The sequence below is a fragment of the Giraffa tippelskirchi genome, chromosome 4 (assembly GCF_054371585.1).
Source record: "Giraffa tippelskirchi isolate mGirTip1 chromosome 4, T2T-mGirTip1v1.2.pri, whole genome shotgun sequence".
Taxonomy (NCBI): Eukaryota; Metazoa; Chordata; class Mammalia; order Artiodactyla; family Giraffidae; genus Giraffa; species Giraffa tippelskirchi.
In genome coordinates, this window is record NC_137278.1 from 99,462,544 (window position 1) to 99,486,734 (window position 24,191).

The 24,191-nt window shown below is 46.1% G+C and overlaps 1 protein-coding gene and 1 long non-coding RNA gene across 3 annotated transcripts in view; one reads left to right on the forward strand and one right to left on the reverse strand.

Annotated features, from left to right (window-relative positions):
• The window catches only part of MRPS5 (mitochondrial ribosomal protein S5), a 24,972-nt gene extending 15,322 nt beyond the window's left edge, over positions 1 to 9,650 (forward strand). For both annotated transcript variants that reach the window (XM_081484810.1, XM_081484811.1), the window contains 5 exons: positions 879 to 925; positions 1,392 to 1,449; positions 1,756 to 1,818; positions 6,750 to 6,886; positions 9,278 to 9,650. In XM_081484810.1, coding sequence (XP_081340936.1) covers positions 879 to 925; positions 1,392 to 1,449; positions 1,756 to 1,818; positions 6,750 to 6,886; positions 9,278 to 9,502 — 530 coding nt within the window. In that variant the 3' untranslated portion in view covers positions 9,503 to 9,650. The remainder of the gene's footprint in view (positions 1 to 878; positions 926 to 1,391; positions 1,450 to 1,755; positions 1,819 to 6,749; positions 6,887 to 9,277) is intronic.
• LOC145503964 (uncharacterized) overlaps positions 7,100 to 24,191 on the reverse strand; it is a 21,521-nt gene continuing 4,429 nt past the window's right edge. The window contains exons 2-4 of the long non-coding RNA XR_014051955.1: positions 16,397 to 16,519; positions 8,538 to 8,639; positions 7,100 to 7,647 (exon numbers count right to left, since the gene is read on the reverse strand). This is a non-coding gene — a long non-coding RNA (uncharacterized LOC145503964). The remainder of the gene's footprint in view (positions 7,648 to 8,537; positions 8,640 to 16,396; positions 16,520 to 24,191) is intronic.

The window sequence follows — 24,191 nt, forward strand, 5'->3', positions numbered from 1 at the left end:
CCAAGCATTGTGATCCTCTATAGCCATTAAACAATTATGGGAAATTACTTACAAAATAATCATTAGGTCAAACAGACAAACTAAAAACCATTTCATATAAGACTATAATATAATCCCAATTTTTAAAAAGTATGTTTATATGCAAAGAAAAGCCTGTAAGGATTGGAAGAGTATACACTGAAAAGATTAAAAATGTTTAATTAGTATGTTTGCCAATTCTTCAAATTTCTTCTTGATACTCTTCAGTAAAGTTTCCACAGTGAACATCTGTTTTTGAAATGTATACATGAATGTGTAAAGGAAAGAAAACTGGAAAACTGCCTATTTACATCCATACTGACACTTTCAAAACAGGTGTTTATAATACCTGTAGATAGTATGTTGCCAAAGGAAACGACTCTTTAACAGTTACTTTTCTTCCCAGAAATTGTTTGTTCTTGTACCACCATATATTTTTTGTAAAAATAATTTTATTTATTTATTTAGGCTGTCCTGGGTCTTTGTTGCTTCACAGGCTTTTCCCGAGCTGTGTTGAACAGGGTACTCTAGTTTCAACGCATGAGCTCCTCACTGCAGTGGCTTCTTGTGTTGCAGAACATGGGCTCTGGGTGCGGGAGCTTGAGTAGTTGTGGCTGCCAGAGAACAGACTCAGTAGTTGTGGTGCCTGGGCTCAGTTGGTCCACAGCACGTGGGGTCTTCCCAGATCACGGATCAAGCCTGTGTCTTCTGCACACAGATTATTTACCACTGAGGCACTGGAGAAGCCCAACAGTGAGCTTCTTGTATATGTCATTTGTTGTCCTTTGCAAGTGTATTGATGGGAGAAATTTCTTACAGTGAAATTGCTACCTCAAATATTTTTGCTTTTTCTTTTAAAGGTTTTGCCATTGGGAAAGCCACTGAACGGGCAGATGCTTTCAGAAAAGTATGCACATTTTTTTCTTTGTTAACAGTAAAAGATCAATAAATGTCTGTGCTAGACTTCGTGGGAACCACAGAAAAATACGTACTGTCAAAGGTTACTGATTTCATAAAAGACAATTTCAGAAGGGTCTATATTGCATCATTTCTGTTAGCCTTGTAATTGCTTACTGGAACTATGAGACAGTGGGGAAAGTTTGAACACTGACAGAATGTTAAACAATATTAAGGAATTATTGTTTTGGTTTGGGTTTGGGTTTTTTTTTTTCTTTTTGGTGTGATAGTGATGTTATATATATATTTTTCTTCCAAAATTAAATCCTTGATTTTTGGAAGCATCTACTGAAATTTTGGTGTAAATTTGCAGTTTTCCATAATAAAATATTTTATAAAAGGTATTTTTTGAATCTCTGAGAAAATGTAAATTCCAACAAGAGATTTAAGAAAATTATTTTCCTTCTTTCTTTCAGGCAAAGAACAGAGCCGTTCACTATTTGCATTATATAGAACGATATGAAGAACATACCAGTGAGTGTTAATCCTTTCTTTTAAAATTTTCAGGCTTATACTTGCTTCTTTATGTGTGGCAGTACATCTCTCTGGGTATTTTTGCGTTTCTCTGCGTGTTACTACCTTCTTTCATATAAATATATGAAATGTAGAAACAAACTTACTCTCATGACAAGGTCAGTAATGAGTGAAATCCGAGTTGGTTACTCATCCTTGGCCAGCGCATGATGGTTGCTTAGGGTCGTGTTGGTTGCTTTGTGGCATTTGCAAGGGCATTAAAGCTATACCCCTAACCCTTCTTATGTTTCTGTTTTTACCCTCCAGTATACCATGATATTTCTTTAACATTTAAAAGGACACATATCAAGATGAAGAAACAACCCAGAGGTAACTAAAAAAAATTCTTATGATGTGTTGGAGGTAAAGCAGAGAAACTGTACCATTTTCATCCTGCCCTCTGTTTTTGCTCACCTTTGCCGGAACTCATTTTGAAAACACCAAAATGGACAGGCCTACGTTAGGTTTAAGTAGATTGAGGTTTTCGGAGAAGTAAAAAGCAGTCGGCCTTGGGACTTCCCTGGTGGGCCAGTGGTTAAGACCTCAGGCTTCCAGTGCAGGGGGCTCAGGCTTGATCCCCACTTGGGGAACTGAGATCCCACATGCTGCAAATCACGACAGAAAATAAATGAACTAAATGTATAATTCAATGATTTTTTTTATTTAAGTAGTCAACCTGCTTAGACTCACATGATTATAAACACATTCCAGGGGTAACTGTAAGTAGGAAGAGCACTTACTGAATAGGAAACAGCAACTGAGTGAGTAGTTGAGTTTGTAGTGGGAACATTGGTTCAGTCAATCAGTCAGTTCAGTCGCTGAGTCGTGTCTGACTCTTTGCAACCCCATGAACCGCAGCACACCAGGCCTCCCTGTCCATCACCAACTCCCGGAGTTTACTCAGACCCATGTCCATTGAGTCAATGATGCCATCCAGCCATCTCGTCCTCTGTCGTCCCCTTCTTCCGCCTTCAATCTTTCCCAGCATCAGGGTCTTTTCAATTGAGTCAGTTCTTCACATCAGGTGGCCAAAGTATTGGAGTTTCAGCTTCAGCATCAGTCCTTCCCGTGAATATTCAGGACTGATTTCCTTTAGGATGGACTGTTGGGTCTCCTTGCAGTCCAAGGGACTCTCAAGAATCTTCTCCAACACCACAGTTCAAAAGCATCAATTCTTCAAAAGCATTGGTTACTCCTAGAGAATTCACTGATGGATGCTACAGATGGTTCTTTTCAAATAGCGTATTCAGTTCCATTCATTTACTCTCATCATTAAGTGTGAATTGAACAACTTTGGTGAGCCAGGTGCTACAGCAGGCTCTGAGGACCTGTAGATGGACCTCCGTCCTGTCTTGGGATGAGCAGGCAGGTGGAGTTCAGGGTTGTGGAGCTGTGCTAGTTATGCCCAGTGGACTCAGGTGGTAGAGTTCTTAAACATTCTGATGTGTGTTTCACCTGTGGTTCTACAGTAAAAATGGTTTTGTATAACTCTAGGTAATATCTTAAAAAGTCTGGTTCAGAAGATAGTACACAGTATTTAAATTTTTCATACCAAAGCTTCTAGTACAACCTTGCTAGAGCCATGGCCTGGAAATAAGAAAAAAAAATCAAATACAGTACCAATTATATTAGTGCACCTGAACTTGCCTTCTGCTTCAAAATCATAAGTAATCATTTATATGCCAGATAATAAAAACATTTATCATTAGAAAAAGTATTGAGTTGAACACTTGGACATTAAGGTTTAGACCTGTGCTGTCCCATTTGGCTTTTGAGTACTTGAAAGATGGCTTTTGGGAGTTCCTGTGTCAGATACCACCAGATTTCAAAGGCTCCGTATGAAAAAAAAAAAAGAATAAGGAACAGCTCAAAAATATTATGGTATTGATGACATGTTGAAATGATAATGTTTTGGACATACTGGGTTCGTAAAATACATTATTAAAATCAGTTTTACCTCCTTTAAAAAAAATCTTTTAAAAATGTATCTGTAAGATAATTTGAAAACATATATAAGGCTTGCATTTGTGGCTTGTGTAATGTTTTTGTAAGACATGTTACCTTGGATACATCTTTATCTGAATGGTTTTTGAAAGACTGCTGGTTTTAATTGCAGAAGTTACTCTTTTTTTATTTAATCTTCGCTGTCTTCTGATTCAGTTCAGTTCAGTTCAGTCGCTCAGTCGTGTCCGACTCTTTGCGACCCCATGAATTGCAGCACGCCAGGCCTCCCTGTCCATCACCAACTCCCGGAGTCTACCCAAACCCATGTCCATCGAGTCGGTGATGCCATCCAACCATCTCATCCTCTGTCATCCCTTTCTCCTCCCGCCCCCAATCCTACCCAGCATTAGGGTCTTTTCCAATGAGTCAACTCTTCACATGATGTGGCCAAAGTATTGGAGTTTCAGCTTCAACATCAGACCTTCCAATGAACACCCAGGATTGATCTCTTTTAGGATGGATTGATTGGATCTCCTTGCAGTCCAAGGGACTCTCAAGAGTCTTCTCCAACACCACAGTTCAAAAGCATCAATTCTTCAGCGCTCAGCTTTCTTCACCGTCCAACTCTCACATCCATACATGACCACTGGAAAAACCATAGCCTTGACTAGATGGACTTTTGTTGGCAAAGTAATGTCTCTGCTTTTAAATATGCTATCTAGGTTGGCCATAACCTTCCTTCCAAGGAGTAAGCATCTTTTAATTTCATGGCTGCAATCACCATCAGCAGTGATTTTGGAGCCCCAAAAAACAAAGTCTGACACTGTTTCCACTGTTTCCCCATCTATTTCCCACGAAGTGATGGGACCAGATGCCATGATCTTAGTTTTCTGAACGTTGAGCTTTACGCCAACTTTTTCACTCTCCTCTTTCACCTTCATCAAGAGGCTCTTTAGTTCCTCTTCACTTTCTGCCATAAGGGTGGTATCATCCGCATATCTGAGGTTATTGATATTTCTCCCGGCAATCTTGATTCCAGCTTGTGCTTCTTCCAGCCCAGCGTTTCTCATGATGTACTCTGCATATAAGTTAAATAAGCAGGGTGACAATATACAGCCTTGACGTACTCCTTTTCCGATATGGAACCAGTCTGTTGTTCCATGTCCAGTTCTAACTGTTGCTTCCTGACCTGCATACAGGTTTCTCAAGAGACAGGTCAGATGATCTGGTATTCCCATCTCTTTCAGAATTTTCCACAGTTTATTGTGATCCACACAGTCAAAGGCTTTGGCATAGTCAATAAAGCAGAAATAGATGTTTTTCTGGAACTTGCTTGCTTTTTCGATGATCCAGCGGATATTGGCAATTTGATCTCTGGTTCCTCTGCCTTTTCTAAAACCAGCTTGAACATCCGGAAGTTCACGGTTCATGTATTGCTGAAGCCTGGCTTGGAGAATTTTGAGCATTACTTTACTAGCATGTGAGATGAGTGCAATTGTGCGGTAGTTTGAGCATTCTTTGGCATTGCCTTTCTTTGGGATTGGAATGAAGACTGACCTTTTCCAGTCCTGTGGCCACTGCTGAGTTTTCCAAATTTGCTGGCATATCGAGTGCAGCACTTTCACAGCATCACCTTTGAGGATTTGAAATAGCTCAACTGGAATTCCCTCACTTCCACTAGCTTTGTTCGTAGTGATGCTTTCCAAGGCCCACTTGACTTCACATTCCAGGATGTCTGGCTCTAGGTGAGTGATCACACCATCGTGATTATCTGGGTCGTGAAGATCTTTTTTGTACAGTTCTTCTGTGTATTCTTGCCACCTCTTCTTAATATCTTCTGCTTCTGTTAGGTCCATACGATTTCTGTCCTTTATCGAGCCTATCTTTGCATGAAATGTTCCTTTGGTATCTCTAATTTTCTTGAAGAGATCTCTAGTCTTTCCCAATCTGTTTTCTGATTAAAGTCTTCTGATTAAAGCTGTATTTTTCAGCTCAGCTTTAAGGTATGTGCTGAGTTTTATGCCTGGCTAATGAGAGTGCTGGAGAAGGCAATGGCACCCCACTCCAGTACTCTTGCCTGGGAAATCCCATGGATGGAGGAGCCTGGCAGGCTGCAGTCCATGGGGTCGCTAAGAGTCGGACACGACTGAGCGACTTCACTTTCACTTTTCCCTTTCATGCACTGGAGAAGGAAATGGCAACCCACTCCAGTATTCTTGCCTGGAGAATCCCAGGGACGGCGGAGCCTGGTGGGCTGCCGTCTATGGGGTCGCGCAGAGTTGGACACGACTGAAGTGACTTAGCAGCAGCAGCAGCAGCAGTGAGAGTGCTAGAGAACTTCCCAAGTGGTACAGTGGTAAAGAATCTGCCCACCAGTGCAGGAGCTGCAGGAAATGCGGGTTCGATCCCTGGGTCCAGAAGATACCCGGGAGAGGGAAATGGCAGCCCACTCCAGTGTTCTTGCCTGGAGAATCCCATGGACAGAGGAGTCTGACGGGCTACAGTCCATGGGGTCATGAAGAGTTGGACACGACTGAGCAACTAACCAGCAACATGGGAAGGGGTTACAGGTAGACAAGAGTAGGGTGAGTGGCTGGGGAGGAAACCACCAAAGATTTAGAGGCCAGCACGGAGGTGAGAAGGGTGGACCAGTAACTAGGAGGCAATCTGGGTGAAGCCAAGAGTTTTTCCAGAAGGAGGAAGTGGATAATGTCTCTATTTAGTGGAGCTGACCATTCAAGGAGGGTGAGAACAGATGTGTCTGGTGAGCCTTAGTTAACATGGTCATGGGGTGCCAAGAAACTTCAGGCATCTCTGTTAATCTTCACAGCCCTATTTTTTGTCCATGTGTTCAACAAATGTATAGGTATATATATTTTAAAATTAGTCAGTCAGTTAGTTTTTGGTTGTGCTGGGTCTTTTGTTGCTCCTCACGGGCTTTCTCGCTGCGTTGTGTACAGAGGCACGGTCAGGAGCTGTGGGGCACGGGCTTAATTGCTCCGAGGCATGTGGGGTCTTCCCGGACCAGAGATCAAACCCATGTCCCCTGCATTAGCAGGCAGATTCTTAACCACTGAGCCAGCAGGGAAGTCCAGAAACAAATATATTATTTACTTAATGCTTATAACATCTCATTTAAATCAGTGTCATCCTTGAAGTTCAGTAAGTTGTGAAAGGTCACCCAGCTGGGAAGTGATGAAGCCAGAATGTGAACCAACATATAAACCCAGAGCTGGAAGCCATGTGAAGCGAGCAGGTGGCGCGACCTGCATCGTGGGCAAGTGGGCAGGGGTTTGACTTGATTTTCCTCTTTCTAGGCTATGGCCTCCACTGCCACCGAGCCATCATCACTATCTGCCGGCTCATTGGCATCAAAGACATGTATGCCAAGGTCTCTGGCTCCGTCAACATGCTCAACCTCACCCGGGGCCTCTTCCAAGGGCTCTCTCGCCAGGTAAGTCAACCCTGTGCTCGGAAGCTGAAGAGCTAGCTTGTGTTTCAGTGGTGTGCTCTGAGACCAGCATCTTCTGGGCCACCTGAGGACCAGGCATCCTTTGTCTGTGGCTGCATCAGGTTAGTTAATCCAACTGAAGAGGTTGGATTATCCTTTTAAAAAAAAACTGCATGGGTTTTTGAAGTTTTAAAATTAAGTATCTTTAAAAGCCAGTAATTATAATCTGCTTTTATTATGGAAAGAATATGTGCTTGTTTGAAAATTCCAACAACATAAAAAGTGTTAAATAAAAAGAGAAAGTCCCTTTCCTAATTCTGTCCTTTCAGTTGGAACTAGGGTGAAGGCTCCTGGGCACTTCCACTCGAGAGTGGTCTCGAGTCAGTTTCATGTCACCTGCATAGGTCGTGCAGGGGGACATCTGAGTCAGTAGGAACTATGCCCTTAACAGTTCAGGTTATTTCTCCACTGGACCTCTGGGCCTGTGCCCAGCTCACCCCCTCAGCCTGGGCTAGGCTCACAGTCACACCACTGGCAGGGAGGAAGGGCTGTCATTGCAGGGGCCACTCCTCCATCTCTGCAGGGCTGGCTTGCCCCTTGAAAGAAAGGATGGGTGGCCCTTAGCAGAGCTGAGTGAGCAGGAAGACAGCTGAGTTCAAGAGGCATTCACGGACCTCCACTTGCTGAGGACTTCGGCAGGCTCTCTGACAGAGTGTGCTGTCTGTTTCTGAATAAAGTGATCCATGGAGTAATTGTAGCGGTCACTGTTTAAAATAGGAAAATTAATTGAAAGAAAAGTTTTGCCTAAAAGAACTTTTTTGATCAGCTGTGTGTTAGATCTAAAAACATCTTTCAAAAGCACTTCTAAATTTAAACTTATTTTTAGAGACTTAATTGTTTGATGTAACTTAAAATATTTGTTTTTAGGTTATATTTATGGTCAAGTAGACCTGTTCTTTTATGTGATATTTTGTTTTGTGTTAGTACTTTGAATCTTTGGCTACAGTGACTACATATCATCTCTTCTAAAATGGCATCAGCTATAAAAAGTTGCATTGTGCTACTCAAAAAAAATGACACCAGTGTAAGCGACACACCTCCAATTATAAGACACTCCAATTTATTATGAATTAGCTCTTCTCTCTTCTAAGTTCAAATATATGCAGAATTAGAATAGTACAAGGTGTACTATTCTCATGGTATTTTAGATATTTTAATATATTTTCTGTAAACCATCTATTGAGTTTACTCACCTGTGTCCAGACTTTTATGGCTACCCTCTGTTACGAATCCTCTCGGCTCTGTTACACACCAACAGTTAGCTGCTCGTGAACCCCCAGCCAACCCCAGTCATTTTGAACCAAATCTCAGACATCAGTTTACCTCACTCATAAATATTTCATCATGTGTCTCTAAAAGATAAGGATTAAAAAGTACCAGACAGTACTACCATCATGCCTAAAAAATTACTGGTAACTCAATATTGAACATCTAATCAATGTTCATAGAAATGTATCCATTTATCAGATTAAAAAGCATTTTTTATATAGTTTATTTGAATCAGATGGCAGAAAAGATCAATACGTTTAAAATCTTTGCTGTGTCTTTTAAATCACTTTTAATCTGGAAGTTCCGTTTTTCTTTTTTCTCTTACGTTTTTTGTTGTTGAAGAAATCAGGTTGTTTGTCCCAGTCTGGTGCTGGATATCTGAGGATACTTGACATCCTCTCTCCCTGCATGTCCTGTAAATTGGCAGCTAGAGCAGGGGCATGATGAGATTCAAGTTCAGTTTGGGGCACAGCATGGCACATGACTGGGAAGGTGAGGAAGACAGGAGACCAGGAGCCGGGAGACAGGAGACGCCGAGGCCCTTTCTTCACCCGCCTTGGGGGTGGGGAGGTGGGGTGGGATGATTCTGCCCCCAGCAGGTCACCATTAGTACAGCCACAGAAAGCTCCTGCTCTTTAAGTTAAAGACTTCACATTTTTTTGTGTTTTGTGGTTTTTTTTTTTTTTTAAGTAAAATCTTACATTCAGTCACTCTTACATAAATTCAGTTAGCTAATAAACTTGATATTATATTACCTGGGCCATGTTTCCTGCTGTAATAATCACCCTCAGTTAATGAACTCTTAAAAGTTGGGAGGTGGGAGGGGGGTTCAGGATGGGGAACACATGTAAACTCATGGCTGATTCATGTCAATGTATGGCAAAAATCACTACAGTATTGTAAAGTAATTAGCCCCCAACTAAAATAAATTAATTAAAAAAAAAAAAGAGTCGCTACATTTTAATCAGCCAGACAGGTCTGCCACGTCAGATGCACATCAGGGCAGACTGCGTTAGAGCAGCCTCATGGACCTAACCTGGTGTTCTCTCCGTTTGTTGTGCCCAGGAAACCCACCAACAGCTGGCAGATAGGAAGAGTCTCCACGTTGTAGAATTCCGGGAGGAATGTGGCCCTCTGCCCATCGTGGTTGCCTCGCCACAGGGGGCCTTGAGAAAGGACCCGGAGCCGGAAGATGAGGTTCCGGACATCAGACTGGACTGGGACGATGTCAAGGCCACACAGGGAATGAAGCGCTCGGTGTGGTCAGGTTTAAAGAGAGCTGCCACGTAGGCCTCCCTGCTGCCCGGGCCAGCCTGCCACCGGGTGCTTCAGCACCTGGGAGAGACTCATCCTCTCACACTTTAGATGGTCATTTTTTTTTTAAAAGGAAAGGCCAACCTTACATTTCTTTATTTACAAATAATAAATAATATAGATGTAATTGATTGAGCACGTCATACATACCAATCACTGTGATAGGAACTTTACATACGTGTCTTAGTTAAAAACTACTTCAAATATTTATTTAAACTAGTAAAAATCAAATGAATTGGGGAGGCAGGGCTTCTAGTCTGACCTGAGAAGAAATAATGTACAGTCAAGTTATAGTTACTTGACTGTAACATACAATTAGAAAGCAGAGGAAAACATGCAAACAGTTCTTTTTGACTCTAGAAATTCTCTTTTTAGTAAACCTCTTTGTATCTGTGTTTTGGTGTTAGGTATTATTACTAGCTCAGCGGTCAAGAATCTGCCAGCAGTGCAGGAGCTGCAGGAGATGCCCTGGAGGAGGGCATGGCAGCCCACTCCAGGATTCTTGCCTGGAGAATCCCAGGGACAGAGCAGCCTAGCTGGCTACAGTCCACAGGGTGGCAAAGAGTTAGACAGGACTGAGGCGACTTAGCACGCACACACTAGGTATTACCTCATACCTACATCACATACTGGTGTTGACTTTGTACTAGTTTGAGTGAAGTATACGAACCTTACCTCTCTTCAAATCCCTTTACCTCCCCTGTTTCTATACTTGTTTTAAAATTTCCTCTGCCTACATTGAGAACCACATTAGACTCATTATACTTTTGCTTCAGCCATCAAACATAATATAAAAACTCAAGAAGAAAAAAAGCCTATTCTGTTTGCCCATGTTTTGCTCTTTCAGTCATTCTTTCCTGATATGCTGAGAGTCCTTTTGTCATTTTGAGTGGGGCAAAGCCAAGATCCCCTCCTGTGTGTCCCCTGTACTCACATGATAGCCACACTCCCAGCACTTCTGACACCAGATGTGGGGGTGGAGTGGGGGAGTGTTTCCTTCACCGAGCAATCCTCTGCAACACCAGCTGGATGTCCTACAATTTATCTTAGTTCTGACACTACCTACCTGGAGGTTACGTCAGCTTCCACTGGCTAAGCCCACCCCACTTCATAGCCAATCACAAGTCTGGTGGTTAATGGGCTTTGGACTGATCAACTATAAAGCAGAAGTTGCTATGACTTTCTGCCTACTAGTTTGGTATAAAAGGATATGATAAAGGGTGCACATGAATTTCCAGATGGGACAGGTGCAAAATTTTAAAATTTTCATAAAGTCTAGTTTTGTTTGTTTTTTATTGTCTGTATCTATGGCATTCTATTGGAGGAGGAAATGGCAACCTACTCCAGTATTCTTGCCTGGAGAATTCCAGGGACAGAGGAGCCTGGTGGGCTGCTGTCTATGGGGTCGCACAGAGTCGAACACGACTGAAGCGACATAGCAGCAATAGCAGCAGCATGGCATTCTATACAAGAAATGATTGCTAAATCCATTGTCATGAAGCTTTTGTCATGAAGCTTTTGTCCTGTGTTTTCTTCAAAGTTTTATAATTTGGGGTCTTACATTTAGGCCTTTGATTTCTTTTGAGCAAATCATCATGTTGTACACCTTAAACTTCTCCAGTGTTATATGACAATTGGATCTTAATAAAACTGGAGGGAACAAATGGAGGGCAGTGGGGCAGGAAGACAAGGGAGCAGCTGGCAGAGGGTGCCCAGGAGGCCTGCAGCTGAGTGCCACCTCCAGCATTAACCCACTGGATGCACTTGGCCAGTCTCTTGCCCTCTGCAGCCTCCTGTTCTTTATCTGTAGTGTCCCCAACCCCTCCTAGGACTGCTGTCCCCTAGGGCGGTTGTGGGGCAGACTGAGGGTGCTTAGGCCTGGCTGCTTAGGCTGGGTGGGACTTAGCTCTTTCTTCCATGAATTTAAAGACACTCAGTTACCTTCTTCACAAAGCACCAGCTGGACTGGGGGGCCTTTGGTTTTGGGGGGGATGCAATATGGACCTTTGACTCTTGGTCTCATACAGACATCAGGTTCTGACTCCTTTCTCAGGCCCAAGGACGGTCTTAGGTCTTGGTTCCATAAACTTAAAAACCCCCAAGTATACACTTTCACAAAGCATCGGTTGAACAGGGGCGTTTGGCTTTGTGGGGACTGCAACGTGGAGCTCGGTAGTTGCCAGAACGGGCCTGGCCATGACTTTGCAGCTCGAGCAGGCAGCCCATTTCAGGAAGTCCACTGTGCCCAGGACCTGGACTCAGCCACATGGCCTCCTGCAGACTCTGCTGGTGGTCCAGGGCTGCCCCTGTGCCCGACGTCACCTCCCGCCCTCTGATGTCCTCTGCCCACTGGCCTCAGGTCCACTACAAGGTCTTGTCTCACTGTCACTTCCTGAGAAGCCAGAGGACAGACCTTCATGGGGACAGGTCTGGGCACCTGAGGGCAGGGAGTGACTACAGAGCTTCAGGGACAGAGGAAGCCAGCCCCACCAGCTCCGGTTCTCATCAGCTGAGTGCACCCATCTCCCTACCTGTGAAAGGACAGTCGTAGCCCACAGGGAGGATAACAGCAGGCTCTCTATACAGGAGGTGCCTGACCCAAGGCAAGAACCTTATTACACCCATTGCAAAGAGGAGGCAAATCGAAAGCTCAATGAAACTGCACATTATAAAAATGACAGAATACGAGGAATGAGAAAGTCATGTCAGAATCTTCTGCAAAGCTTGGGACTAACAAGGCTTTAGTGTTAAGACAGCTGGCAACTGAAAAGGGAAAAGAGAGCATGGCACAGCTTCTTTGTAAAGAGAATGACTGAAATTTCAAAACCTTGAGAAAACTTGGGAAATTCAACTAAGCCTGCAGTTTCTTTTTTGTTGTTGGGGTTGAACATGAGCCTGTGTTAGCATCACTGGTGCTTTATGAAAAAAATGAGACTTCCTCAGTCAACACTTGGTTGCAAATTTTGCTAAACATGTGACAAACTTCCTATCATTTCTTTGTATTTAGTATAAGCCCTGGTCAAATCTTTTGCTCCTAATTTACTGCAACATTTTTTAAAAATTTATTTGGCTGTGCTGGGTCTTAGTTGTGGCATGTGGGATCTAGTTACCTGACCAGGGATTGAACCTGGGCCCCCTGCATTGAGAGCATGAAGTGTTAGTCACTGGACTACCAGGGAAGTCCCTACTGTAACATTTTAACTGAAGTTTTAGGTAGACTCGGTGAAAGTGGCCTTTTCTGGTACAGTTACTCTGGAATAACAGCTGTCATCTGAACTGCTCTTTGATGCTGCTTCTGAGATTTGGTGTAAGCAAGGATTCCTTAGAAAGAAAGCTGACATGATGGTGTTGCCCACATGGGAGAATAAAAAAACCAAAATATAGCTCCATGAGAGTATTGACCATAAAGGCACTTTATAAATTACTTGAAATTATAAATTATTATAAATTATCATGTTTCATCCTGTACATCTGTAAATATTTGCTGGGAGAGTTTTATTCTCCATGACAACTAGAATATCCTTGAAGATGTAAGATATCCATGAAGACCTAGAAACATGCTGCAAGATGGATACTCAAAAGAGCCCATGGAAAATTGCAATCGACAGTAACAAAGACTCAGTCCAGAGACTAGTAGGGGATTCTTGTTTTGTGGTCTCTCAGATCACAGTCCCCTCTTCCCACTCCACCACCCCCTTCAATAAGAAATGGCCCTAGAAAGACTTCTCAACTCTTGGAGGGTAAAGGTAACAAGCCTTTTACCCTGACACAAAGGTACATGAACAGTCAACATAGCACCCACAAAGAAAGAGAACGTCGCTTTTTGTTTTCTTTTCCCACCATCGAGAGCAATTCTGCATCCTCAAATGTTATGCTGGAAGGCAACCTGATTAGTGACCATTATCTGTGTTTTCAGGAATGTTCTCTGTTCCTGTAGGAAACCTTACATCTGATTAAAGAAGACACGGCATGGACCATGTACAGCAGTGTGACTATGATTGAAAACCCCTGAAGCCAAGAAAAATAACCATTAATGGGGGTGCCTGGTAAGAGGGCAAGTCATGGGTCTTCCAAGCTGGGCTGGCCGCTTGCATGACACTTGGCCCTGAGGTGTGTGGACTGCCGTTGCTTCCCATCACTCACATAGTCATCTTTTCCTGCAGAGCCCAGGTGTAGCCCAGAATGCTCTAAGCACCGACTCCAGGTGACCTATTGCATCTCCTGACGTTGGCATGCAAAGTCAACCATCTGCCATCACACATCTCCATTTGGTGCCACCCAGTTGAAAACGAGGGCCCTCAGAGACCCCTCCAAAGATACTTGCAGGTGAATATCCCCCGCTCTTCATGGAAAACCTCCTTCCTGCACACCAGAGTCCACCAGCTGTGATTCCAGCGGCCTTGGCTCAGAGAATATCACGTGGGTTTGCTGGCTCTGGCTAAGGTCTCATTTCTGCCTGGACATCCTCAGACCCCCACTAGAATTTTACGCCAAGATCCTGAATTTCACAAGCATAGGCCAGGAAGCCAGGACACAGGAAGTGAGGGACTAGCATGGGGAGGAGGAATTTTGAGCTTTTGCTGAAAGGAGGGGGCTTAATGAGAAAGCTGCTGGAAGCAGAGGCTGAGAAATGTGGCAAACGGTCACGCTGTGCGTGGTCAAGGCCCTGACCTGCCATGTTTTCACCTAGGCACCTTCTATGCTATCACCCAGCTCGGAGTGGGTGGCCCTGAGGGCTGCCTGCCCACAAGCAAACATCTGCATCTGGCTTGACCTTGGGTGTGGGGTCAACAGTTTCCAGCTGCTGGGGTTGGGACGAGGGAGGTGTCTATGGGTTCTCTCCTGTGGGGGGTGAGGAGACAGTCATCTGAAGGTGACGGAGGAGGCGGACGCCCCCTCAGGGGAAGGAAGGACTACCCCAGTGCTGCCTGGCTGTGGTTCTGTTTAGAACCCAGCCATCTTGGGAGATGAACCCATATGGGAGAGGCTCCCACATTGTGGGACAGTTGAGGGGGTCTCAGGGACCATGAGGTGGCCCTGCTTATGGAACTGGGGAGTGGCTGGGAGCTGAGGGGAGAGTGTGGCTTCCCCAGGGAAGGGGATGGGCCCCTGGGGGCCAGCAGACAGGCTTCGAGGCTCTCTCCCCGGGACCCCTCCCTCTGGGAGCAGGAAAGGCACTCACACTAACCCCCTTCCCAGAGCGCAAAGGCACCCACCCCGTGGGTTTTATTTCCACCTCTGCTCTGTTCAGTCACTCAGTTGTGTCCGACTCTGATCCCATCAACTGCAGCACGCCAGGCTTCCTTGTCCTTCACCATCTCCTGTTTGCTCAAGTTCATGTCCACTGAGTCAGTGATGCTCTCTAACCATCTCATCCTCTGCTGCCCTCTGATCTACCCTTCCCAAAAGGCGTGCAGGGGCACAGCTTTGGCACCTGGGATGGTCATGTTGTGGTCTGTCATCACATTTGACCTCAGGATTTCCTAGAAGTCTAAGTAAGGAGTAATGTTTCTTCAACTTTTTCTTGTTTTTTAAACAATTTCATGGTTAGAAATACATCTGATATGAATTAGCACCCTGACGCAAGCCTACACAAGCACAACTCTGGAAAAGAATTCTAGGAAACAATACATTCTCATTCCCTGCCATTTTTTTTTTTAATTTATGTATTTTAAATTGTAGGGTAATTGCTTTACAATATTGTGTTGGTTTCTGCCATACATCAACATGAATCAGCCGTAGGTTATACATATGTCCCCTTTCTCTTGAACTCCCTGTCATTCTGATCCATTTCAGCAACAAGAAAATAAACTCATGGCCCACTAAAGGGGTCTTGTCTCCGCAGTGGGAGGATGTTGCTTTTAGAGCTTAGGGACCTGCAGGCAAGGTGCCCCCGAGACACAGTCTCACCCCATCTGTTCTCCTAATGGAGTGAGGGAGCTTCCAGCCCCTGTTCTTTCTACCCATTGCTACCTAGAAAGCCTTGAGCGGAAGTGGTTTAATAGCTCTCTCATCCTCCAGGGAAACAAAGAGAATTGCTGTCTCATTTTATAGGTGAGCAAACTGAGGCTCAGAAGGCACAAGAGACTTACAGAAAGAATGAGTGTGAAGTTCACACCCTCTTACTGCACAGGTTCTCAGAGCTGTCAGGAAGGAGACACCCGTGACAAGAGACAAAGGTCTAATCCCAGAAGCAAACACCCACAGCTGGAGATCTGGACACGCTGTGCCTGGAGGGGCCTCCCCGCAGCCCCAGAGCCAGGGCCTGGGAGACACTGGCCACTCAGTTTCCCATCACTGGTCTCAACATTGCCCTCGCCCTCACCGTGAGCTTCCCTGGAAGACCCTCAGGGAGAGCCTGGAACCCAGGTGGCCAGACTCTCTGCTCACACTTGTGCTAAGAGTGTGGGTGCAGAGCAGTTGGCCTGGGCCCCAGGCCCCTCCAGCTCCTGGTCACCCCAGGGGGAGTTGTGCACGCTCTTGGGGCCCTGGTTGAAATGGGTGTAATAACAGCACCTGAATCCTCGGGCTGTTGTGAGGGGAAAATCAGATTGTTCACAGGAGCTCCGACAGTGCCAGGCCCTCGCGGTCACGCCTCCTCCCGCATCTGCCCCCTCAAAGCCCGCCCAGGCTCAGACCCCTGGCCAGCCCAGGCCTGGGCACTGCAGCACTGACTGTGCCCGAGGGAGTCTGGGGACATCAGTGCCCTCCTCTGGGCCTTTGTTTTTCCAGAAATGAGGAGGAAGGTTTACTTGGTTGAGAGTTAAGTAAACTAAGAACCACCAGGGAGGACTCAGGAACCCTTCTGCTCAGACCCCCCGTCAGTGGGCAGCGGGAGCTGTGAACATTGAGGTTGAACCGAGGACTCACCACAGCGGAGATGTTTTCACTGTAATGTCTGTATATGTTGTCTTACAGGTCGATAGTGACCAGAATTTCCAGGGAAGAAGAGCTGAAGTAAGACAGGATGGCGATGCAGTGGTAGGCTGTGTTCTGCAGGTCAGAAAGGGCCATCAGAGAGATGGGGTGCCAGTGCTGACATGGGCAGCTATGGTCCCAGAGGGGCCCATTTACCCCACCTGTTCCTGCCTGGCCATGTCCCTCTATTACCCTCCATGATTTCCTTTTACCCCTTCCCCAACACAACCTCTGATCCACCCCCAGACCCCTCTTCACAAGGACTGATTAACTAACCAGGGCTGCTCATTGGTTTGGGAGCCAGAGTAAGGACTTTAAAGGAGGAGGGACTTCCACTTGAGATGAGATCTAGTAAGGGCTGGGAGAGGGCCTCTTGGATTGTTGGAAATTGGTTTTGGACATGAGATGTGTTATCCATGGTCACAGTCTGGAGTTCAGATGTGGTCTTGGTGCCAGTGCAGAGTGAAAAGGTTAGGCCGTGTCCATTGTTTTGTTGTTCATTTTGGGGGATACATGAAATTAAAAGACGCTTACTCCTTTGAAGGAAGGTTATGGCCAACCTAGATAGCATATTTAAAAGCAGAGACATTACTTTGCCAACAAAAGTCCGTCTAGTCAAGGCTATGGTTTTTCCAGTGGTCATGTATGGATGTGAGAGTTGGACAGTGAAGAAAGCTGAGCGCCGAAGAATTGATGCTTTTGAACTGTGGTGTTGGAGAAGACTCTTGAGAGTCCCTTGGACTGCAAGGAGATCCAATCAATCCATCCTAAAAGAGATCAATCCTGGGTGTTCATTGGAAGGTCTGATGTTGAAGCTGAAACTCCGATACTTTGGCCACCTCATGCGAAGGGTTGACTCATTGGAAAAGACCCTAATGCTGGGTAGGATTGGGGGCGGGAGGAGAAAGAGATGACAGAGGATGAGATGGTTGGATGGCATCACCGACTCGATGGACATGGGTTTGGGTGGACTCCGGGAGTTGGTGATGGACAGAGAGGCCTGGCGTGCTGCAATTCATGGGGTCGCAAAGAGTCGGACACGACTGAGCGACTGAACTGAACTGAACTGAACTGAACTAGTGGGGCTCCAGGTATAGTTAAAAGGAAAAAAGTACTAGAATGGGGCTTGGGCTTTGAGTAGTTGTGAATGGAGGGGGGTTCTAAAATCTAGGTTGGAGGCCTTTGGAGAGTAAGAGGCCTGGCTGACGGCCTCACCCCCTTCCAGGGGAGGTCAGGGCAGGTGACCCAGGTGTCAGTTCCCCCCTTCACTGGCCTCAAGGCAGAATTCACGCAGAAGAGAGATCACAGGCCATGCCTCTTCCCCGGCCAGGTTCCTCTCTGGTGACCCCGCGTTAAGAGGCGGAGACTGGGAGCGGGGCAGTGAGCACTGCCTCCCACTGGGCAGAAGCACCCACCCCCTGCTCCCCGCCCCCTCCCCGGAGGTGAGAGTCAGTCCTGCTGGGTGGTGGGAGACGCCGACCGACCCCTGGCAGGTGCGGGAGGGACAGGGAGGGATGTTGGGCTGCTGGCTTCAGGAAAGGGGTGATCGCAGAGGAGAAGGCAGAGCAGCCCCCAGAAAATCAGGCAGGGACAGCGACAGTCAGCCTCCTGCTGTGGGAGCCCTGGGCTGCTGTGGGCAGCTCAGAGCTGAAGGCCTGGCCTGCTCGGCCTTGGAGGGCGGGTGGGAGACATCCACAGGGCTCCTCACCCAGCACTGGAAAAGCCCGCCTCCCAGGGGAGAGCGTCCATCACTACCCTCTGCCCCCAGACATGCGGGGCTGGACTCACCAGGGCGATCCAGAAATTCCAGTTCTTATGGGTACCAACAGTATACAGGAAAAGCAGGAGAGTGGTAATTATGAAGCAGAACATAGACACAAACGGGACCCAGCCCTGGACCAGGGGGACAGGCACCTGGGTCAAGAGGATGATGATCCACACCAGGCCCCGAAAGACTTGCAGAGGGATGGATAGAAGGTGTGAGGGTCAGACCAGGAGAGCCCATGCCCAGAGGTTACACTGGAGAGCCAGGGGCTCTTTACAAATATTAACTCGGTTAATCCTCATACTGAACCATTTGTGAGATGGGCAAACTGAGTCATATACAAGGTAAAATTTTGTTAGCGCTAGAAAGGATTTATGCCATCCAGTTTTATCATTAGAAGAGCTAATTCTGAGGTTATATCCTTCCTAATTTTTGGATGGCGGAAAGCAAAGAGGAACTATAGAGCCTCTTGATGAAAGTAAAAGAGGAGAGTGAAAAAGCTGGCTTAAAACTCAACATTCAAAAAACTAAGATAATGGCATCTGGTCCCATCACTTCATGGCAAATAGATGGGGAAACAATGGAAACTGTTGTAGATTTTGTTTTCTTGGGCTCCAAAATCCCGTGACTGCAGCCATGAAATTAAAAGAGACGCTTGCTCCTTGGAAGAAAAATTTTGACAAACCTGGACAGCGTATTAAAAAGCAGAGACATCATTTTGCTATCAAAGACCCATATAGTCAAAGCTGTGGTTTTCCCAGTCATCATGTACAGATGTGAGAGCTGGACCATAAAGAAGGCTGAGTGCCAAACAATTGATGCTTTTGAATTGTGGTGCTAGAGAAGACCCTTGAGAGTCCCTTGGACTGCAAGGAGATCAAACCAGTCAATCCTAAAGGAAATCAACCCTGAATACTCATTGGAAGGACTGATGCTGAAGCTCCAATATTTTAGGTACCTGATGCAAAAAGACAACTCATTGGAAAAGACCCTGATGCTGGAAAGATTGAAGGCAGGAAGAGAAGCGGATGACAGAGGATGAGAGGATTGGGTGGCATCATTGACTCAATGGACATGAGTTTGAGCAAACTCCGGGAGATGGTGAAGGACAGGGAACCCTGGAGTGTTGCAGTCCATGGAGTCACAGAATCGGACATGACTGAGCAACTGAATAACAGCAAGTGTTTTTGATATAAAAATATCCTTTCTTTTATAAAATGGTAGTGACTAGTTGATCCTTTTGGTCTTTACTTTGAAAAATGAATTAGCTACACTATGTTATTAGCATTAAAAGAAATTGGCTCCTAAATGACCAAGTCCAGGAAGCACTCTATCTACCGGAGGTGTAGCAGGAGTGGGAAGGACCCAAGAGGGCCTGGTCTTGGACAACCTAGGGCAGGCATGAGAAAAGTACTCTTTTTCTTGTCATTATCCAGAAGACACTGCTTGGTGTCCTCAGGGTCAGGGAGCGTAAGGACGGATGTAGGGGTCATGACCTCAGGGCCCTAGCCCTGCTCCCCCTGTGGACAAGGCACAACCATGCTGGAAATTGCTGTATTTGCCTTCCCTTCCCTTCTCCTTGTCCCTCTTCATTCCAGTGAAGTCACCTCAGCCTCCTCCAGCGTCCCCACCCAGAGAAGGTCTGGACTGGGACACGGGTGGACACAGCTTTGCAGTCAGAGGGTCCTAGAAGCTGCAGAGCTTGGCACCATCTTCCTGAGGGTCTGGGGGCTGAGGATGGACACCCCTCCCCCTGTTGTTATCCAGAAGACACTCTGCTTGGTGTCCTCAGGGTCAGGGAGCTCCAGGAGCCTAAGGACAGATGTAGAGGTCATGACCTCAGATCCACAAAGCCAGGGGCTTGTAGACGGGCTTGCCCTCATTTGGATGGACCTTCTTCCCTCCCTGTGCCCACTGGCTTTACCCAGCAGGATACAGACGAATAAGGAGGTTTCGTGAAAAATATGAATGTCAGCCGTAAGAGACGAAAAGAATCCTTGGATGCTTCGATCAGACAGGAGTGGGTTCTGTGCAAGAAAAACAAGAGATCTGGTGGGAGGCACCCGGGGGCGGCAGTGCAGCGAGCTCACAACAGAGGGCGTCCAGCACTGCGCAGAGCCCCTCAGCCAATGGCGCTGCTCTGCAGGGTCTCAGGATCTCTCTTTGGAAACTGGTGTGGTTGTCAGTTTTACCCTTTCTGCCCTTGTGGTCAAGGAGTCTCTTCTGATTCATACACATTAGCCAGGTAGGAGATAAATGCCAGTCTGTCTCCCGTGGACGCACGCTGAGAACTGGTGCCCCAGAGAGCCCAGTGTGTGCCAGGGACATGGGCAGGGTCATGCCTCAGGCAGGGGACACACCCACTACTGTCCTCCGTTCCCCTTCTTTGGTGAGAAGAGTCTTTGGGAAGCCCCTACTGAGAGGGGTTATCTGTGTGGTACTTGACCCCAGAGACAAGTTAAATGTTCCCTCAACAGCCTTCAGTTCAGTTCAGTTCAGTTCAGTTGCTCAGTCGTGTCCGACTCTTTGAGACCCCATGAATTGCAGCACGCCAGGCCTCCCTGTCCATCACCAACTCCCAGAGTCTACCCAAACCCATGTCCATCGAGTCAGTGATGCCATCCAACCGTCTCATCCTCTGTCGTCCCCTTCTCCTCCTGCCCCCAATCCTACCCAGCATTAGGGTCTTTTCCAATGAGTCAACTCTTCGCATGAGGTGGCCAAAGTATTGGAGTTTCAGCTTCAACATCAGTCCTTCCAATGAACACCCAGGACTGAGCTCCTTTAGGATGGACTGGTTGGATCTCCTTGCAGTCCAGGGGACTCTCAAGAGTCTTCTCCAACACCACAGTTCAAAAGCATCAATTCTGTGGTGCTCAGCTTTCTTCACCATCCAACTCTCACATCCATACATGACCACTGGAAAAACCATAGCCTTGACTAGACGGACTTTTGTTGGCAAAGTAATGTCTCTGCTTTTAACTATACTATCTAGGTTGGCCATAACCTTCCTTCCAAGGAGTAAGCGTCTTTTAATTTCATGGCTGCAATCACCATCAGCAGTGATTTTGGAGCCCAAAAAACCAAAGTCTGACACTGTTTCCACTGTTTCCCCATCTATTTCCCATGAAGTGATGGGACCAGATGCCATGATCTAAGTTTTCTGAATGTTGAGCTTTAAGCCAACTTTTTCACTCTCCTCTTTCACTTTCATCAAGAGGCTCTTTAGTTCTTCTTCACTTTCTGCCATAAGGGTGGTGTCATCTGCATATCTGAGGTTATTGATATTTCTCCCGGCAATCTTGATTCCAGCTTGTGTTTCTTCCAGCCCAGCGTTTCTCATGATGTACTCTGCATATAAATTAAATAAGCAGGGTGACAATATACAGCCTTGACGTACTCCTTTCCCGATTTGGAACCAGTCTGTTGTTACATGTCCAGTTCTAACTGTTGCTTCCCGACCTGCATACAGGTTTCTCAAGAGACAGGTCAGATGATCTGGTATTCCCATCTCTTTCAGAATTTTCCACAGTTTATTGTGATCCACACAGTCAAAGGCTTTGGCATAGTCAATAAAGCAGAAATAGATGTTAGTCTGGAACTCTCTTGCTTTTTCGATGATCCAGCAGATGTTGGCAATTTGATCTCTGGTTCCTCTGCCTCTTCTAAGACCAGCTTGAACATCTGGAAGTTCACTGTTCACGTCCTGTTGAAGCCTAGCTTGGAGAATTTTGAGCATTACTTTACTAGCATGTGAGATGAGTGCAATTGTGTGGTAGTTTGAGCATTCTTCGGCATTGCCTTTCTTTGGGATTGGAACGAAAACTGACCTTTTTCAGTCCTGTGGCCACTGCTGAGTTTTCCAAATTTGCTGGCATATCGAGTGCAGCACTTTCACAGCAACATCTTTCAGGATTTGAAATAGCTCAACTGGAATTCCATCACCTCCACTAGCTTTGTTCATAGTGATGCTTCCTAAGGCCCCCAAATCTACCCAACCTCCTCCCTGAGAATGGCATCTAGAGAAAAGGTGGTGTGGATCATCCTTACTGCCCCTGTCCCCTCCCCACTTGCCCCCTTTCAGCACACACTAGCCAGGTGATCTCAGACCATGCATTTGAGGTATTAATAAATTAATAATTGCACCTAATTGCTACTGAGCAGTGAGTGAATGCATCACTTGTTTCAAGAGCTTTGTGTATATGACATTCACTTATTCCTCACAGCATCCCATAGGTTTATACTGTCATGTCCCCATTTTATTGATGCAAAAACTGAGGCACAGTTGCCTGCTCACATCCCCACAGCTGCTGAGTGCCAGCTTCGACAGGCTGGCTGTGGAGCCCAGGTCAGGACCTCTGTGTGTGTGTGACAGTTACACAAGGTGACGTAAGAGCAGTTCACCATGACACTGCCCTCGTATGTAGGGTCGGCTTTAGAAATGGCCAGGAGAAGAGCCACGTTGGTGGAGAGGAAACTGCCCGACGAGCCTTGCACCTGCTGTCCTTCAGCCCTGGGGCTGGTGAGCTGCAGAGGAGGTGCCCCTCCCCCCACCCTCCCCGTGGCTCTGTTCTATGACCCCACTTCCGGCAACAGCTGCGTGATGTGTGTGGCTCAGAGGGACAAGGTGACCCCACCCGGTTGTGCCTGTCTTCCTCTTCCTGTGATGACCCTGCAGCCTTCAGAGGTCAGGAGCTCCAGGGTAGGGTTGCAGGCCCGGGGGAGAGCTGCCATGCCCCACCCAAGATACCACTCTTCCCTGTCTCTGGGCAGTTTCTTGGTCTTGGGAGGGGAGTGGTGTCCACCCTGCTGACCTGGAGGCTGAAGGTCTGGCATCTGCAACTCCCAGGCTATTGGGAGGTCAGGTATGGGAATATGGACTGGGAGTAAGCAACAACTCACTGGACCACAGATTTAAAGAATTGATCAAGCCTTTCACATCCATTGGACTAGCAGAAAATTACAAAGTCTGACTCTACCAAACGAGGCAAGGTCTGGGAACAATGGAGACTTTGATAAGCTGCTGGTGTGAGTCAGGAGGGTTATACAATATGGGAACCTTCTTTCTAAAAGAATGCAAAGCAAGCCAGAGTCTCAGAAACAGTCTGCGCAAGCAGGGGTCCTGAGCTTAATTAATATTTATTAGCTTCCTGGTAACTCCGCTCCTGGGCTGTGTAAGGTGGAATAACCCTTTTGGAAAGTGATGTGCTAACAACTGGGGATAGGAAGATGTGCAACCCCTATGATCCAGCAAGTCAAATCTCTGTGTGTTCCTGAAAGAAATTCCCAACATACAAGTAAAGGGAATACAAGAATGTTCTTTGGCAGTGCCTTCTGCAGTATCAAAATGAAGCAGATTGGAAATCGCCCAATGCCCATCCACAGAAGATGGGTAAAGAGTGTCAACATGTATAAACCTCAGAACAAGGCTGCATGAAAAGCCTGTTGCAGAAGGACATGTACAGGGCAACAAAACTTTGATAAAGTGAGAAAATATATAAAACCACAGCATGTGTAGTCATAGGTAGTTAGGGGTGCAGTCAACTTTTAACCTTGAAAACACATTCAGCCCAGGGGTGGTTCTGTACCTGGAAGGAGAAGAGTCAGTCATAAGCAGAATATCCAGGGGGCTTAGATGTCATCTGAAAGTTCTATTTCCTTAATACTGAGAGGAACATTAAGATTTGACAAAGTTGAGTGATAATTACATGGGTATTCATTAAAGTATTATATATAGTGTGGTGTTAATCACTCGGTTGTGTCCGACTCTTTGCAACCCCATGGACTGTAGCCCGCCAGGCTTCTCTTTCCATGGAATTCTCCAGGCAAGAATACTGGAGTGGGTTACCATTTCCTTCTCCAAAAATATTATGTATACTTTTCTATAATATTTGAAATAGTTCTTAATTTTTAAGAAGTTGAAGTGGAGGGGTTTCCCTGGTGGCTCAGTGGTAAAGAATCCACCTGCCAATACAGGAGAGG